This window comes from Triturus cristatus, chromosome 4_1 (genome assembly GCF_964204655.1).
Source record: "Triturus cristatus chromosome 4_1, aTriCri1.1, whole genome shotgun sequence".
Classification (NCBI taxonomy): Eukaryota; Metazoa; Chordata; class Amphibia; order Caudata; family Salamandridae; genus Triturus; species Triturus cristatus.
The window spans coordinates 925,654,554-925,671,234 of NC_140585.1; the positions used below are offsets into that span (position 1 = coordinate 925,654,554).

A 16,681-nucleotide genomic window follows, 5' to 3' on the forward strand; every position below is an offset into this window, starting at 1 on the left:
GGCTAGGAAGATTGCTAGTAACTCCAGATGGTTGATATGGAGTAGCTTCTGTTGAGGTGTCCATTTGCCTTGCATGGTGAGATGTAATAAATGAGCTCCCCAGCCGGAGAGCGATGCGTCTGTTAGTACTATCTGGGGAACCGGGTCCAGGAACGGTCGACCCTTGGAAAGGTTTGTGGTGGTCCACCACTGCAGAGAGCGATGGGTACGACCGTCTACCAACACCAGATCTGTTAATTGACCCTGGGCCTGGTTCCATTGGTGCGCTAAGCACTCTTGGAGAGGACGCATCTGGAGTCTTGCGTGAGGTACTATGAAGATGCAAGAGGCCATCATCCCTATTAGTTGCATGAACACCCGAGCTGGGAAGGAGTGTTGTGCTATGAATTTTGCGCGTAGAGCCTGAATGCTTGCAATCCTGGCAAGATTGGGGTAGACGAGCACTTTTGAGGTGTTTATATTGGCACCTAGATATTGTTTTATGTGTGATGGTTGTAGATGGGACTTTTCGTGGTTTACCGTGTAGCCTAGCTGGTGAAGTAGCTGGATTGTGGTGTGTGTGTTGTATACACTGATTGTATGAACTGGCTTTTATCAACCATTCGTCTAGGTATGGGAAGACATGAATGTGTTGTCTTCGCAGATGTGCTGCCACTACTGCTAGGCACTTGGTGAATACTCGTGGTGTGGTTGTGACTCCGAACGGAAGCACTTTGAATTGGTAGTGTTGGCCGTCCACTACAAATCTGAGGTACTTCCTGTGAGCGTTGTGCACTGGAATGTGGAAATAAGCGTCTTTTAGGTCCAAAGTGGTGAGGAAGTCGTTTTGGGAAAGTAGCGGAAGTACCTGCTGAAGCGTCACCATATGAAAGTGGTCAGAGTGTATGTATTTGTTTAGGGGCCGAAGGTCTAGGATGGGCCCATATTTTGTTGGTTGGTAGGAACGTGTTCTATTGCCTTTTTGTCTAGGAGGACGATTACCTCCTGTTTGAGTAGCAGTAGATGTTCTGGTGACATTGGGCTTTGTGTGGGTGGAATGTTTGGGGGGGGGGGGGATATTAGTTCTAGGCAGTAGCCTGACCGAATTATTTGCGTTACCCATTTGTCTGAGGTGATGGTAGTCCAGACCGGAAGGAAATGTTGGAGTCTGCCCCCGACCGGAGTGTGATGGTCTCGGGGAAGTGGAGGGAAGTCATTGGGTAGGCGCGGTGGCAGAGCGGGCGGTGTTTGTTTTGCCTCTGCCTTTGTTATTGTTGCCCCTGTAGCCGCCTCTTTGGTAACCCCTCGTAAAGGTGGACTGAGTAGGGGATTTGTATGAAGTGGAAGCGGTGTCTGAGGAGTAGCCTCTGGATGTGCTCCGAAAGGAAGAGCGGCGAAAGGAGCGTCTGGGAGGGTGAGATTGTAAGGCTCCCATGGATTTTGCCGTGTCAGTGTCCTTTATCATTTTCTCTAGGGCGTCATCCACTTTGGGGCCAAACAGATGTTCCTGGTCAAAGGGATGGTTGAGGATGGAGGCTTGTACCTCCGGTTTAAAACCGGATATCCTTAGCCAGGCATGGCGACGGAGGAGGACACTAGTATTGATAGCCCTAGAGGCTGTGTCTGCTGCATCTAAGGCACAACGTATGGAGGTATTGGTAATTGTTTTGCCCTCCTGAATTAGCTCATTGGCCCTAGCTTTGTATTTATCAGGGAGATGGTGCATTATGGCTTCTAGCTCGTCATAATGGGCCCTGTCATACCTCGCTAGTAGTGCTTGTGTATTGGCGATACACCATATATTGGCCTGGGTGTGTTCCATATGTGGTCCCTCTCTTAGTGTGCAGGTCTACCAGTCACAATGAGCCACCCTCAAGTTAGGAAACAGATGGCAATTAAAATCTCCGGCTAAGATTAGTTGAGACTTTGACAGACCTTCACCCTGTATTTGCTCCAACAGTCTACTTAATTCATCGAGGCTAGCCGATCCCTGTGAGTATGATTTTGCATGATAAAAAGTTGATTAAAACTAGCCTGTAGGTGTAACTTGAGAATGTGAGTCCTTGAGCGACATCTGAGTCCCACGACAGAGTCTTCCACTCACCGTAAATTCTAAGGTCTATAAACATAATTAGGAAACACTTGATCTCCCTGAACTTGACCTTAATGCTGGGCTGAAAAAAGTTTTATAACCTTCAATGAAGAAGTTGTTCTCTAGCTCCCACGTTTTCTGGATGCATATTTTATGGAAATCTTTGATGTAATGCTGGTTAACCCTGCCATGCTCCACAATACAATTTTTAAATCGCCCCACAATATGCCCCTCCTAGGAGTAGCCCTCTCTATATTGTCTAGTCCTAACTGACTACAAACCCTGCGCTCGTGGGGGGTTTCTGTTGTTATACCAAGATTGATCACCTCCATCACCCTTAAGACACCTGGGAATTCAACCCAGCTGTCAGTAGCTCTACCCGTGCCCTCCCCTTCTTGTAGTCAGTTTATACATTCAGGTCTCTCAACGGTGCAAATGAATTTCTTGAAGTAAAGGGTCCCCCGTCCAGGGTAGGCACCTCTTCATGCACGACTAAACGTGTGAACAATTTGGGACTAGATGGTGGCCCATAAAAGAAACCCAGCTGTAGTGGTTTAATTCTTGAATCTGCTGGGAATTATTGCAAGGTAGGGAATAAGATCTTGTAGACCAATTCAGAATGCCTGAGCGTAACAATCACACTATCTCCAGAAAATGTTTTCTTGGTCTTGCCAATCCATGCTACCCTCCTGGCCAGAAGGATGTACTTGTACTCAGCAATATTAAACCCAGCATGTTTACATAGCCAGTGGGTCACTTTATTGATCAACTGGATGGTGGACTCATCCTTTGCACTGTTAAGTCCTGGAACGCCTGCCAGGACCACTGTATGAGGACAATTTGCTGGTGAAAGGTCTGTGACTGGTCAGTCAAGGGTATTAGGGGGCAGATAAGGTAACCCTACTGACTAGCTGCTGTTGCAGTTGGTGACCCCATTGGTGACCCCTTTGAGTCGGCTCGCTTATATAGGAAGTCAGAGGACCAGGCATAATTGACCCTGAGTTTGTACCCTGTGTCACAGACCCTGTCACACCAGGACTTACTTGAGGGATCTGGGTCTCGATGTGTGTCTCTACAGGAAGAGTTACAGGGGGAATTACTCGCTGGGCATCCTTGCTGTTAGGAGCTGCGCTCTGCGCGGCCTGGCTAAAGGGAGACAATGTTTTATCAGTTTTATCGAGTGTTGCCCTTTTTTCCACCAGAACTTTCGAAAATGCATTTAAAATGCTATTCAATGGGCCAGACACTGTTTCCACAATTTTTTGTTTCAAAGGCCCCCACAAATCTTCAAAGTCCTTGGCAACCTTCATTTCTAAGCCTGCAGTGCCTTTCCCTTTCTTTGCAGAAATTATTTTCTTGGTTACTTTCAGTTGTTTCTTCAGAGCGTGTGGGCGACTAAGATCCGCACCATGAGTATTGGACACCATAGCCCGATTCCGAGTGATTTGGCCAACCGCGGTTTTGTTTAGGCTGGTACCAGGTTTAAAAATCCCTGTGTCTTTCGCTACCTCTTCTTGGCCTTCTTGGCTTTGTCCCAGGGCACCCTCTGCTGACTTTTCAGTCACCTGGGCCACGCACTTCTCCAGGAGCAATGCAGCTGCCCCAGCCCTTTCGAGGGAGAGTCGCCTCTCTGCCCGGTCTACCTCTTTGGTGATTGCCCCCACCGCTTTTACTAAAAAAGAGTCAATGGTTCCCTTGCTTGAGTCCTGTGGGGAACACGTGGGAGCACCTTTCCTCTTCCCCATGGTTTCCTTGAGCAGTCAACCTAGTGAACCCACCTCCCCAGCACAAGGCAAAAACGCTTAGGGGGTCTCAAGGGTCAGCAGTCGACAGCCCCAAACCGCTTCCTAGGCCTTCTAGCACATTGCTGATGTTCAACAGAGTCACACCAGTCCAGCCATAGATGACGGTTACAGTCCCCCTAGCTTGGAAACAAGAGGGTGAGCCCGGCCCAGCCACAGTCAGCTGCGCACGGGTGCAGACGGGCCCGCCCTTGGTAGTCCCCTGGTCCTGCTGCTGGGTCCTTGTAATTGATAATTAAGGTAAGGGAAACTCCTAGCTCTAAGAGTGGGGAAGGGACCGACTACTGTCACTACTGCCCAGGAACATTTTGGAGGAAGGAAGACAGACCTGAGTTGATGAAGGTAAGGTCAGAGAATGAGGTACACTGATTTTGGAGAGAGCTGCCATCTTGAAATGTACCCAGAACACTGTGCAAGGCAGTAGGGTGGTTTGTTGAGTGGTAATAAAATGTGTAGGAATGATGTGGCACCACTCGATTAATTACGAGCCTCACCAATTGTGGATGGCTCCATCTCTCTTACTAGGGAAAGTCAGGGAGACCAGATAATGAGCCTGTGAAAGGAGGATGGACAAGAGACTTGAAGACTTCGGACAGGAGCCTTAAGGCACAAACACACCCCTGTTTTGTATTCTTGCACTTTTCTGGACTCATTGTAGGCACCAGCTTTCGGACTCTGTCCCAGGCATAAATGAAAGTGCAGCTGCTATGGGCTCTGTCGCCTTATGTTGGACTCAGGGGTGCAGGCAGAGACAATGGTCTCCTGTGGAGGGCAAGTGGGGTGCTCCTGAAGAAGAGCCCTCGGTCAGGCACCTATCAGGTCTGGGCAGGTGAGCAAGCTCAGAGTGCTTATAGCTAAACTGTTTTTTTGCTAGGAGAAAACAGTGGTGTCAGAGGCTGCGAGGGTCTACAAATATCCTCAACAAAAGTTTGGGACAAAGACCTTACAGCTGCTGACACCTGTGCTTATGCACAATATATATATAAATTTAAAAAAGTGATGGATGGAATGCTTGAATTAATTTCAACCACTGATAATTACTCAGAGGCGCTCCCAGTCCATTGTTATGTTGCACACCATGCCACTTCAGTTTAGATTCAGCCATACACAAATCAGTCTTAACCCTGCTCCCTTTGGAACAGACCAGCCCGAACTGCCAAGACCTCCCTTACCACGAATACAAGCAACCCAGGACTGATTTTGCCCTAGGCAGATGGATCATGGGAATCCCAGGTACTATTAAGCAAAAAAGCAGCTGCAGCAGAGATCGCGATGTGTGTGCCGGATGGATAGAGGCACTTGCAGAGCATATCCCACACCGGGGTCATGGTTTCTTTTGTGAGGGATTAAGATGCAAGGGAAGCCAAAAAAAGGGAAGCAAAAGTAGTTCTAAAGGTTCCCAGGCAACCTACAAGCCCATCACAGGCTTGAGTCCACAGATTCACATGAGTCAATACTCAGCCTGGCTAAAAGTTAAGGAGCTCTATTTGGGGAAAATTTCACGTGAAAATTCATTTTTCTATGGTCTGACCATATGTTATCGGTATATGTTCAGGGCAGACTTCATGCAAATGTACATATGCTAGCCCAGCCTGTAAGTCAATTGGCCTTGCCAGATAAGAGAACGTATGGGCAATTCAATGTTAAAGTCTAGAAGCTTGTTTTATTTTTAATGAAAACCTCTTGTAAAAGCCTGCAGCCAGTGTAATTTTCATTGCGAAAACAATGCTAAAGGAGTTGTATTATCAATCCTGATCCTATTAAAAGACGTAGACCTTTACGTTATATAGTGAACAACTGAAAAAGTGCATACGAACATATTTTTGATTGTTGTAAAAAAATATCTTTGGAAAAGGGTAGCGACTACTGCTCATTTCCTAGCATGGGGCCTACACCTACATGTAGAACGTTTAACTGATAATGAGGTTTGTGGTGTTAGTTGCCCATGTGAGACATTTATGAGTAGTCAATTTGGACTTGGTTATTCTGCAAGACTCTGATCAATTCACAGAAATCTTGCATATTTGTAATTCTGTAAATAAAGGTAGTAAACTGTAATTGCATAGTAAACACACTATCTCAACATCCATTTATTAAATGTTACTGGAGTGCATTGCTGAGTTCGGGGATTCCAGCCCAAAGCATGGTCTGGAGTCTGTCTTCGAGAGCTTTGCCTCAATCTCCTGAGAATCTAGTGCTAACAGAGATGCTTGGCTCCCAGTTTGACAGCCCATGGTACGGAGGCGCTAGGATTCCAGGGTCAAGAGTCCACCTTAATACAAGTAGGGCCTAGGAACCGCAGACTGCTCTGGTACTCCCCAAAGCGGATTTCACAGATACAAACTTGAGGATGACTTATTATGAGGGAGGACGGCACAGCAGCTTTGATAATGGTTAAGGGACTGATGCTGTGGGTCATATAAAGCGAATGACTTACCTGTCCACCTTTCAAGAGCACATTAGTAATGTCGTATCCATCCAAGGTGACGTTGGGTTTGGATGCTCCTGTCAGCGTGACAATGGTCGGCAGGAGATCCAAAGTGCTGGCCAGCTCATGGGTCACTCCTGGGGAGAATGAAGTAGAACACTCAGTTAGAGACAAGCCCTTTTGTTCAGGGGCTGGAGATACTTTCCATGTTTAGATCTAGGACATCTCCCCACTGAGCTCAGAGTCTAATGACAACACTGTCAAAGAAAATGCAACTGTGGCCCAAAGAGTTTCTGGCCTGGTAGCAGCTGCTTATCAAATGTCTATACTGTAACCTTCTTCAGCGCTCATGGCTAATCAACTAAGATCCCTTCATCAAGCACACAACACTCGATTCACCCGGACTTGGGCAGACTGCTAGAGGGTGACATATTATTCGAGTCGCTCAGTCTGCCTAAACCTATCCATCGGACAAATTGTGAGTGACACTGCAATGCTCAGTACCTCAAGAGATGTGCCATAGTCTCAATATTACAGAACACCCTCTAACCTCCCACCCTCTGTACTTATCATTATACATGGACTTAAGAAGTCAATGCATTTTATCTAAATATATCAGTCCCGGCGAAGAGGCATTTCATTGCATCTCTATGCCAGACATTGCTAGCGTTTATTGTACCTAGAAATAACTTTCCCAGTAGAGGACGGTTGACTCTTCCAAGAGAAAACAACATACAAAATTGCATGAACTGTAACTGACTAACAGGGAACTCTGAGCCTATTCAGTTCACCTCTTAAAGAGCAACCCTTGGTTCATAGAAGGCTCTGTTGAGGGAATTTCACTTTTTACAGGTATCTGTACCGTCCAATAGCAGGATTCTCATTATGCAGAATGTTGCTTCCCTCATACAACAGAATACTATATATGGTATCATATGATGCTGTACCTGGAGCGATGCGTCCTGGCCAATAGGCAATGGCAGGCTCTCTCATTCCACCATCATAGGTCGTCCCCTTGCCACATTTCAGCAAGCCAGAGCTCCCGCCCCGGAACTCGCGCATTGTTTCAGGGCTTGAGTGAGGAAGAAAATAAAAGATTTATGGATCAGTCGTAAACCTAAACTCCGTCTTTTAACATTTATGTTTAAAAAAAATAAAAAGAGAAAAACGAGAAGAGGGAATGTTGTGGCAAGAAAACTAGATGTTCTAGCTAATAAACGTTTAGAAACGTTTCAGGTCATTATCATTTTGAGGCATTCCTAATGCTATGAAGGAATTCATTCTACGTCACTCAAGAAACCTCCCCCTCAGATACACCCAGGGACAAACCATGCATCTGTAGCCTCGGGAATGATCTCTTTTTACCATCAAATCACCCCTTAGTGAAGGAGTCCCTGACAGCAACCTAGTAAATTTGATACTTGTATAGCGCACTACTCACCCGCAAGGGTCTCAAGGCGCTTGTACGAATAGCGCTGTAGAACCCATCCTGGCTTTCCCTGTGAGGCGTCCACTCCTGGGCACCCCCAAGGTGGAGGCCAGGCATCCTTAGCGTTGTGGGGGCCGCAGTGGAGATTAAGCAAGCTATTGCGCAGAGTTGCAGAGTGGGACTACATGATTGGAATAGGCACCGAGGCGAGAATTATCATGTCCGTGGAATTTTGAGCCCAAGACCCGCCGAGGCGGGGAATTGAACCCTGGTCCCGGGCTAGACCTCTGCATCAGGGTCTGCCGCTCTAATCATTCAGCCACACTTCTCCACTCCTTCATACCATAATACAGCACAATTCCTAAGATACAGATACTGCCTCAAGTTGAGAACCACGAACATGAGAAGCAAAAACCTGTTTACACTTTCCCCCCAGCAACCCTCTACCCAACTGAAGCACATTACACACAACTATATAAGACCTGTCCTTTTAGCTGAAGCTGCCATTTGGGGAACTATTGCTTCTGTGTTAGAGTTGGTGCTTTTACGATTCACAAATGACATTGTTTTTGAACGTTCAACGCACTATAAGGACTAGTTGGTAAGACCATTTTATCAGAAACTTTAGAAAGTGTATTAATTCCTGGACCCGCCTTCATGCAATGCTATGCTGAAGCCTCACTTAGAGATATTCCACCATTTTCATTTTAGAGGCATAGAAGGAATTTTGGGAAAAAGAATAATATAAGCTGCTAGCCCTTTCCCCCAAAAATGGGTCAAAATGTGCACTATGTCTTTGATAGTCAAACTTGCTGCTCACCAGCCACTGAGACTGCTCATACTACCCTCACCCATCTGGGGCAAAAGGTGCATTAGATGTCAATAAGGGAGGGTGCGATTCTTACTCAAAGATTGTGAATGACACATTTGTGGAATACAAATGCAAATTCTGGACTACTGTATCTTGCAAATGCCATGCTTTCTGCTTATGCGAACAATGCCCCACGAATGTGCCCATCTTTAAGGTGCGATAAGATGTGCCTGGACACCCAAGGTGTGAATCTGGCAAAACTATATTTCTCAGCTTATACAGTTTACATTGCTAGGTAAGAAGAAGATCTGCGAGCTCCATCCTGAGCTCATCTATGCACGCGCTTGTACTCTTTGTGAGAAAATAGTCCTGTAATCAGTACTACAAACAATTTGTGATAAGGTATTTATTTGTATCTTGCCTGCTCCTGTGGAGCTTATCTCCATTACCGGTGAAGGGGAATCCACTAGTTGGTTCCTTCTCGGACTCACACTAATATTTTTGCAATACATACTGTTTAGACTCAACCTAAATGTGAGTTCTTTTACACCTTCCATATATGTGTTCAAGGGTAATAGGAACCCCACTACCAATACCCAACCACCAGGATATCCAGACGTTCAGAGCTTGAGAGCAGATGCAATACTTGTACTTGACTTTTTCTATCGCCCTCTAATTTTAATTCTATGGTAATTACAGTATGAGGAAAGCAAGAAGGCAGAAGTCAAAATGAGAGAGAATTTAGCAAGAGGGAACACTTCATTCACAGCTGGTAGAGCACAGGTGGGCAACGCCCATTAGGCTGAAAGGGCTTTAGCTCCCCACCCCCTCCCTGCCGTCATCTGCCATAGGTGAAGTGCACAGGCAGGTCTCAAACTGTCCTAGGTTGGGGACGGGCAGGTGTTGACGACTCAGACTGGCCTCATCCAAAGTACTTTGCAGGTCTTTGTGAGTTTTAATTGCAACCGGTCACCCTGCTGTCCCTGGACTGTTGCTGCCAGAGCAGGAGAAAGGATAAAAGGGTTTCACTTACAATATAAAGATGGGCATGTAGCACAATAATATAAAGTGCCCAGTCATTGGCCTGGTTTGCCTCTAAGCTCCAAAACAGGAACTGAGCCCTCTACGTGATATATAAATATTCATTTAAAAATCTGCCAAAGACTCACATTTCAAAAAGCGTGTTAATTTAACTTGGAAGTGTTTCACTTAAGAAAAATGAATTTCTGCGTTGACTGACTGTTAGACCTGGGGGTCTCTAGTTGGCTGAGGTAGGTAATTTAGGCCAAACAGGGACCCTTGCTTCTAAGTCAAGGAAAGGAAGGACACCTTCTCAGATAGCCCCTGCTCACCCTCTTGGTAGCTTGGCGCGAGCAGCCAGGCTTATCTCCAAGGCAAATGTGTAAAGTATTTGCAACCATGCTCTCAGCAATCCAATGATGACACCACAAATGGATTCCACCCGAGTTTCATAAAAACAAGTATAAGTTTATTTAAAAAATATATACGATAAGACCACACAATAAAAATCCAACATATGTCTATGTGTAATATTTCACATGGCCGGTTATTAGGCCAGCCTGCCCTTGTAGTATTAATGAGCAATTCTCTATGATCCAATGCAGTTCTAATGCAATGCTATGCAGTTCGTAAGGCAAAAATCAGGCACTTTGTAATGTCAAAACAATGCAGTTCGTTACGCAACAATCGGCAGCTCATAATGCCAAAACAATGCAATTCAGAATGCAACAATCAGGCAGTTCGTTATGCAGAAATAATGCAATGCGTAATGCAACAATCAGGCAGTTGGTTATGCAGAAATAAGGCAATGCGTAATGCACAATCATGCAGTTTGTTATGCCAAAATTATGTAATGCGTGATGCAACAATCGGGTAGATCGTTATGCCAAAATAAGGTACTCCGTAATGCCTCAATATGCCCTAAACATGGGTATGGTGTAAACAAAGTGTAGCTTCACACTCCAGCCTTGGTACTGCCACTCCTTGGCAAGTACAGGCCGCATCATGAGCTTGGCCGGAGGCTCGTGCTGCGAGAATGGGAAAGGCCAAGAGCGTTCCTCTCTGAGCCCGCACCCTGCCCCAGGCGCAACACACGCACGCTCCCTGAGCATTACCTGGGGGGGCACAACCTTACTCTCCTCTCCTCGTGACTTGGGTATCCGATGCAGCTTTGTTGACGTTGGCAGTGGAACTACTCCCCCCCGACACGAAGATGGTTCGAGGTCCCTCCTTGGCATAGACAGGCTCAGACCGGCGGCTCAGCTCCTCTGGGCATGCCGGTCCGGGCCGATGGCAAAGACGAAGATCTCAGGCTGCAACAGGGCACACGCGCACAGCGGTGCTGGGACTCACTTGAGCTCCAGGTGTGCACGGTCACAGGGCAATCCTCATGAAGGTCTTGGGCTGCACCAGGCACACGCACTCTGTCGTACTTTGATACTTGGGACCGCGTAGGAGACAGGCCCTACCCCTGTTTATTCATGTATTAGCAAACCGCGATTGGTCAATGCGGTATTTACAAGCGCTTTGCATAACGTCCCATTGCCAAATGCACTATGTATACGTTATTATACATTGACTCCGTGGGTTCCATCTTGGAGCGGTGGCCATCTTATAGTTGCCCTCACATAGACAAACACATTATAAGCAAATACGGGCCTTTAAAGGGCATGTACTTTTCCTTTGACTTCTCTGTGACCTGGGCAGCTTGGCTCCGCTGCCCCAGGTCAGTCCGGTCTCACGAGCTCCCCGTCCCCTGGCCACCTGTGATTAGCATCAGGGCTTGACACACCATAAAACCTTTGCATCCCACACAAGCCTCCAGCTAATCTCTTTCACACCTGACTGTTCCTGTTTTATGGCTTGCTTTCCCAAACAGGAGATGCTCATGTTTATTGGGGCCTATTGATATCTGATGTGGGATCTGAGCCTTGCTGGGTAAATAATTGCGGGCTGGCTTAACTGGAATGTGGGATGGTCATCATGACTCTGCTCTTTCGTTTGTAATATATACTTATGAATGACCATACCATAAACTGAAGAATGTGTGCCTGAGGCACAAGATTGTGTATATAAGGGAAGACTGTTTTTTGTTCTGGAGACTGCCTCATTCAGTTGCTAAGGCTTCTGTGCGACGTAGTCTCACTCATTTGAGTTTAATAAAGATGTCTTTTCATATTTCAGCTTCTGTTGCCAAGTTCTTTGTGATATTATCAAGATATGCAGAATTTTATAATACCACATCAGGAAGTACTCGAAGTCATAGGGTGCTACCCCTAGCACCTCTGGGGTCTCAAAAATTGGAGTACTTCAACACAGCGTCGCTGAGTCACTTGGATTCCGGGTGCACACGATCACAGGACGATCCTCACGAAGGTCTCAGGCTGCACGAAGCACACGCACACTGCGTCGCTAAGACTCACTTGGACTCCTGGTGCCCACGATCACTGGGCAATTCTTACGAGGGTTTCAGGCTGCAAAAAGCACACGCATAGCATCGCTGAGACACACTTGGGTTCCGGGTGCAAAGGATCACAGGGTAATCCTCACGAAGATCTCAGGCTGCATGAAGCACACGCACACAGCGTCGCTGAGACTCTCCTGGAAACTTTTGCGTTCCTGAGTTTCCACAACAGGGAGCCAGTTCTCCTCGGGCCCTTGGGGTTCAGTTACTTCAGGACACAGCACACAGCAAAGTCCTTTCAAGCAGGAGGACACAGCACACAGCAAAGTCCCTTCAGCTTCTCCTTGGTTAAATCCGCAAACTGCAGGCCAACCCCAGAACACACAGCAAGGGTCAGTCCTTTCCTTCAGTCTCTTCAGCTGGTTCTTACTTGGCAGAGGTTCCTCTTGACCACAAAGTAGCTTCAAGCCTTTTCAGACTTGAGCAATCCAACGTGCAGAGGTTTCAGCTCTCACAGTTATACCCCTAAATGTCTTTGAAGTCTTTGTGTTCAGGGGGCACTGACCCCTGTCCAAACCAGTTCTGGGTGTCTCCTTGCCAGTGACACCTTCTTCCTTTGATAGTGGGGGTCCTCCGGATCCTTAATCACTCAGCAGGAGATGGAGCCATTCTTTTATAGCAGCAACACAGGCCTCTTCACCTCCAGGGGCTACTCCTCCCCCCTACACTCCAGATGCAGCTCAGCCTGTTGCTGTCTCACCTCCTCCCCTGGGTCAAGACATTGCCCTGATCCTATCACTTTCAGATCCAGACAGTTAATCCACAACCAGGCAGACACACACAGACATGTTAGAGCACAAACACCCAGCCACTTCTAAAAGAGTGGTTTCTAAACACACAATGCAAAAACCACTTTCACAAGAAGATGTGTTATTGAATTGTGAGTTCAGGCACACTAAACATCACCTTTCCATCTTAAGCCTTTGGGAAGATAGGCTGGAAACAAATTACACAGCCTCCTCATTCTATCCTAAGGGCAAGATGACCATTCAACAATGAAAAACGAAATGGAGATTATTTCACTGTCATGACATGGTACACACCTCAGTACATGTCCTACCTTTCACATGCACTGTATCCTGTCCATGGGGGTACCTTGGACCTATCATAGGGGTGTCTGATGTACATAAAAAGAGAAGGGTAAGGCCTGGCAAGTGGGTGCACTTGTCAGGACAACATGGCAGTTAAACAAACTGTGCGCAGGCTCTGCAGTGGCAGGCCTGAGTTCTCTTCTTTAAGGCTACTGGTGTGGGTGGCACAATTAGTGCTGCAGGCCCACTAGTATTTGCATTACCAGCCCTGGCACACATAGTGCGCCTATACCAGGGACTTTACTAGTAAGGCAAACATACCAATCATGGACAACCAATTACCATTACAATGTATATAGGGAGCACTTGCACTTGGGACACTGATTAGCAGTGGCAAAGTGCCCAAAGCATCTAAGTTGGCAACACCATGTCAGAAAAAAGGTCTAGGGAGAAGGCAAAAGGTTTAGGGAACTTTAGCCAGAAAGGGCCAAGTCCAACACTGGCATTTATATGAAATGACAGTTTACAAACGTAAACTTTGAAACGTTCATGCCTTCAATGATGATGCTATAGCAGGACCACTAGAATTATGCGATTCAAGCGTTTTTTGAATAATATTGGATTGCTGTATTTGCCACATAATCCTTTATCTACTGTATAGTCTGTAGATTTTGACCCCAAAAAAATTGTTCTAGCTCAAACCAATCAAACTTTACTAAAAACATGGCCATGTGTGTTCCTGCGCTCTACAAGGACCTTCATATTTCAGTTGCTTAATGCTGTATTTAGATGTTAAATTTGTATTAATAAGGTGAAATCTTTCAGAGACAGTGTCACCTCGTGTAAAAATGACAAAATAATGAGGTAATACTACCACAAAATGTGCTGCACTACGCCACATAATTTGTCTTTTCTTGGCACATAATTTAGTCAACACTGTTGAATAATTTGGTCCTCCTCTGCCGCATAATTTCAGTGGCACTGACTAGTAGTGAACCAAGAGGCAAGTTAGTTGTCATGTGAACCCAGCTTAGATTTTTAGAACATATGGAGCAACATTAAAGTCTAGTAAACATATAAAAGTGAAGTTTTTGCAAACAGCACATACTAAACTTAGGTTTTTTTAAAGGTACTCTTAAAAGGGACAATAGAAGACATGGAGACACAGTGAAATAAGATGATTGCCTAGGGTAAAGCAGGTTTCGTTTAGCCGGTAAACGGTTTTTGAAACCAGGCTTCCTGGTTTTACGGTGCACAATTTAGCCACTAGATGAAGGGGAAGTGGTGGCAGAATCCACAAGATGTTTCGCCCCCAAGTTTCATGAAGACTTTTTCCAGTGCCAGAGCTCAGCATCTGTGTCTGGCCTTCAATGACCCTTCCACCTTTAGAAAAGTAGCTTTCAGCCTGCCCAAAAGGCTGACATTTTGTTGCAGGATCAGCTGCGATAACCATAGTTCAAATTACACCTGAATCCTCACTTGCCACCTGCTAAGAATACGGTGAATTACTTAGACTGTCTAGGGATACATCATCCAGCATTCACACAGCTCACACAGGTTCACGAGTCATCTCCACTCACACGGAGGAGGGACTGGGATAAGGCTGTTGCAATACAGACTGAGGTTGCAGTGAGCAGCTCTTCTGGAGTGCAAGGATGGTTAGGCAAAACAAACTTTTTTGGTTTTGAATATCACTAATGCAAATGGGAAACAAAAGACAAACAGGCTCATATGCTGCTTCATCACCACGCTGAACATAGCAACCATTTTGGATTGGGGGAATCACTTGTTGGGAAGCTCTATTCACCAATACATCTACCAGTTATACCGCTGTTGGCTCACAGAATGATATTCTTAGCCAATACCATCATATCATTGTGGGGGGGGTCTTCTTGCACCCTGCCATGTTATTGCACTTTAATGGGGTGGCTTTGTTAAAGTGAGGGAAAACCACTCCGGAGTGACCAGAAGTGCAGCGCCACTCAAGTTCTGCCCAATCAAATGCTGTAACCAAGGTAAACATATGAGAGGAGCTAAAGTCTTTCTGACAGTTGTGTTTCTTAAAGCTTTTTGAGTGCACAAGGTATGGCCATACCCACGCCTAAAAGGTACATCCCAGAAGTACTGAAACACATTCGAAATGGTGCTCAAAACCTCACATCATAGCACTATACATTAAATCAAGAACATTAAGCTTCAAGAATAACACAAGGAGTTATGTGATGTGTTGTGGAGTACTGGTGATTATCCAAAAGTTGCGAAGTGGTTTTAAAACAGTATTAGTTATATGCAAAAATTGTTGTCTTCATTCTTTTCCTTCAATGCCTTTAGCACCATTACTACTTGAACCCACTGTGTCCTTGACTTGCATTGAAAACTTAGTATTAAGTGAATGACACTGACTACATAGACTTAGGTGAGATACTGTGTATAGTTGGTCACACTGAATACATATCCTTACTGGCAGATGGCATGTGTCAGATCCCGTTCAGGGGGAATGGGGAAAGGAGGGGCTACTAGACCTCAGCCATGGGGGCAGCGGTGGTTTAACTCGGATGTCCCAGAGACTGTACTACTTTGGCTTCACAAACTGGGCCACGTACAACTCCTTCAGTACTTGAGCCTCAGTGGTAGCACTTTGAAGCAGTCACATGATTCTCAGCTAGGTAGTGAAGGGGTATGGAAACTCAGATCATCAGGCAGAGCAATGTCTGTTTGGTCAACCCAGTGCTTTATCTGGATAAGAAACATCCTTTAATAGACATGCTTAAAATGGTATACTGCTGCAGGTACAATAATATGCACTGCCACTTAGGCCACTGCATCTTGGGATACTGTCTTTCTCTTCTCTCTTTCACACAAGTCCCTAGTCTTATGAGTCTAGGCAGGTCCCAGTTAGGTTAATTTTGTGAGACATTTATCAAGGCTCAGGTGCAGGTATCTCAGTTAAATTATGGTTGTGCTCAGTTCAATACAGTCGCCTAGATACAGCCTCACCACAATGCAGGACTTGTGTCTCCGATCTCGCCCACTTCTAGGAGACCGCATGGTTGCAGGAGTGTCCCTCAGTCTGGGTAAGCTGCAGCAAGATGGGGCAGCCAGAGCTGCAGCCGTGAGTTCTTTGGTGAATGCAGGTAATGGAAGTTGGTGAGGGCTCATGGCAGGCATCAGACCTGCTTCTTTATCACTGGGCAGCAGATGGGCCGCCACTTACAAGTGAGTCACAGCAGCACGCTTGCAGCCACAGGATGTACTTTGTAAATAATGCAGTGATGACCGTCATGTGCAAAATTCTTGGCTACAACAGTGATATCCACCATGAACATAGTTTTTTACTTCTCTGGTGATGTCAGCCACAGGAACTGCAATGGGTTTCGGTGGCTAAATTCACCATTGGCTAAAAGCTGCCTGCTTGTGATTCCTTCTTGGAACCGCACTTCTGGAGAGATTTCACCCACACTCTTAGGATTTGCAGTTCGCAATGTGTAGTCTTCTTTCTCCTGGTAGACCCTCCACACTAGAGTCTAGCAGTTTGACACTACCTGGACAGTCAGACCTCCTGCAGCTTGACAGGCTCTTTCTATCTCTCAGCAGGCAGGCTGGCTTCCAGGCGCTTCAGTGTAGA

The 16,681-nt window shown here is 46.1% G+C and overlaps 1 protein-coding gene across 2 annotated transcripts in view; it reads right to left on the minus strand.

The window, feature by feature from the left end:
* The window catches only part of ARSA (arylsulfatase A), a 238,674-nt gene that overhangs the window by 22,593 nt on the left and 199,400 nt on the right, over positions 1-16,681 (minus strand). For both annotated transcript variants that reach the window (XM_085653771.1, XM_085653772.1), the window contains exons 6-7: positions 7,249-7,373; positions 6,311-6,438 (exon numbers count right to left, since the gene is read on the minus strand). In XM_085653771.1, the coding sequence (XP_085509897.1) occupies positions 6,311-6,438; positions 7,249-7,373 (253 nt within the window). The remainder of the gene's footprint in view (positions 1-6,310; positions 6,439-7,248; positions 7,374-16,681) is intronic.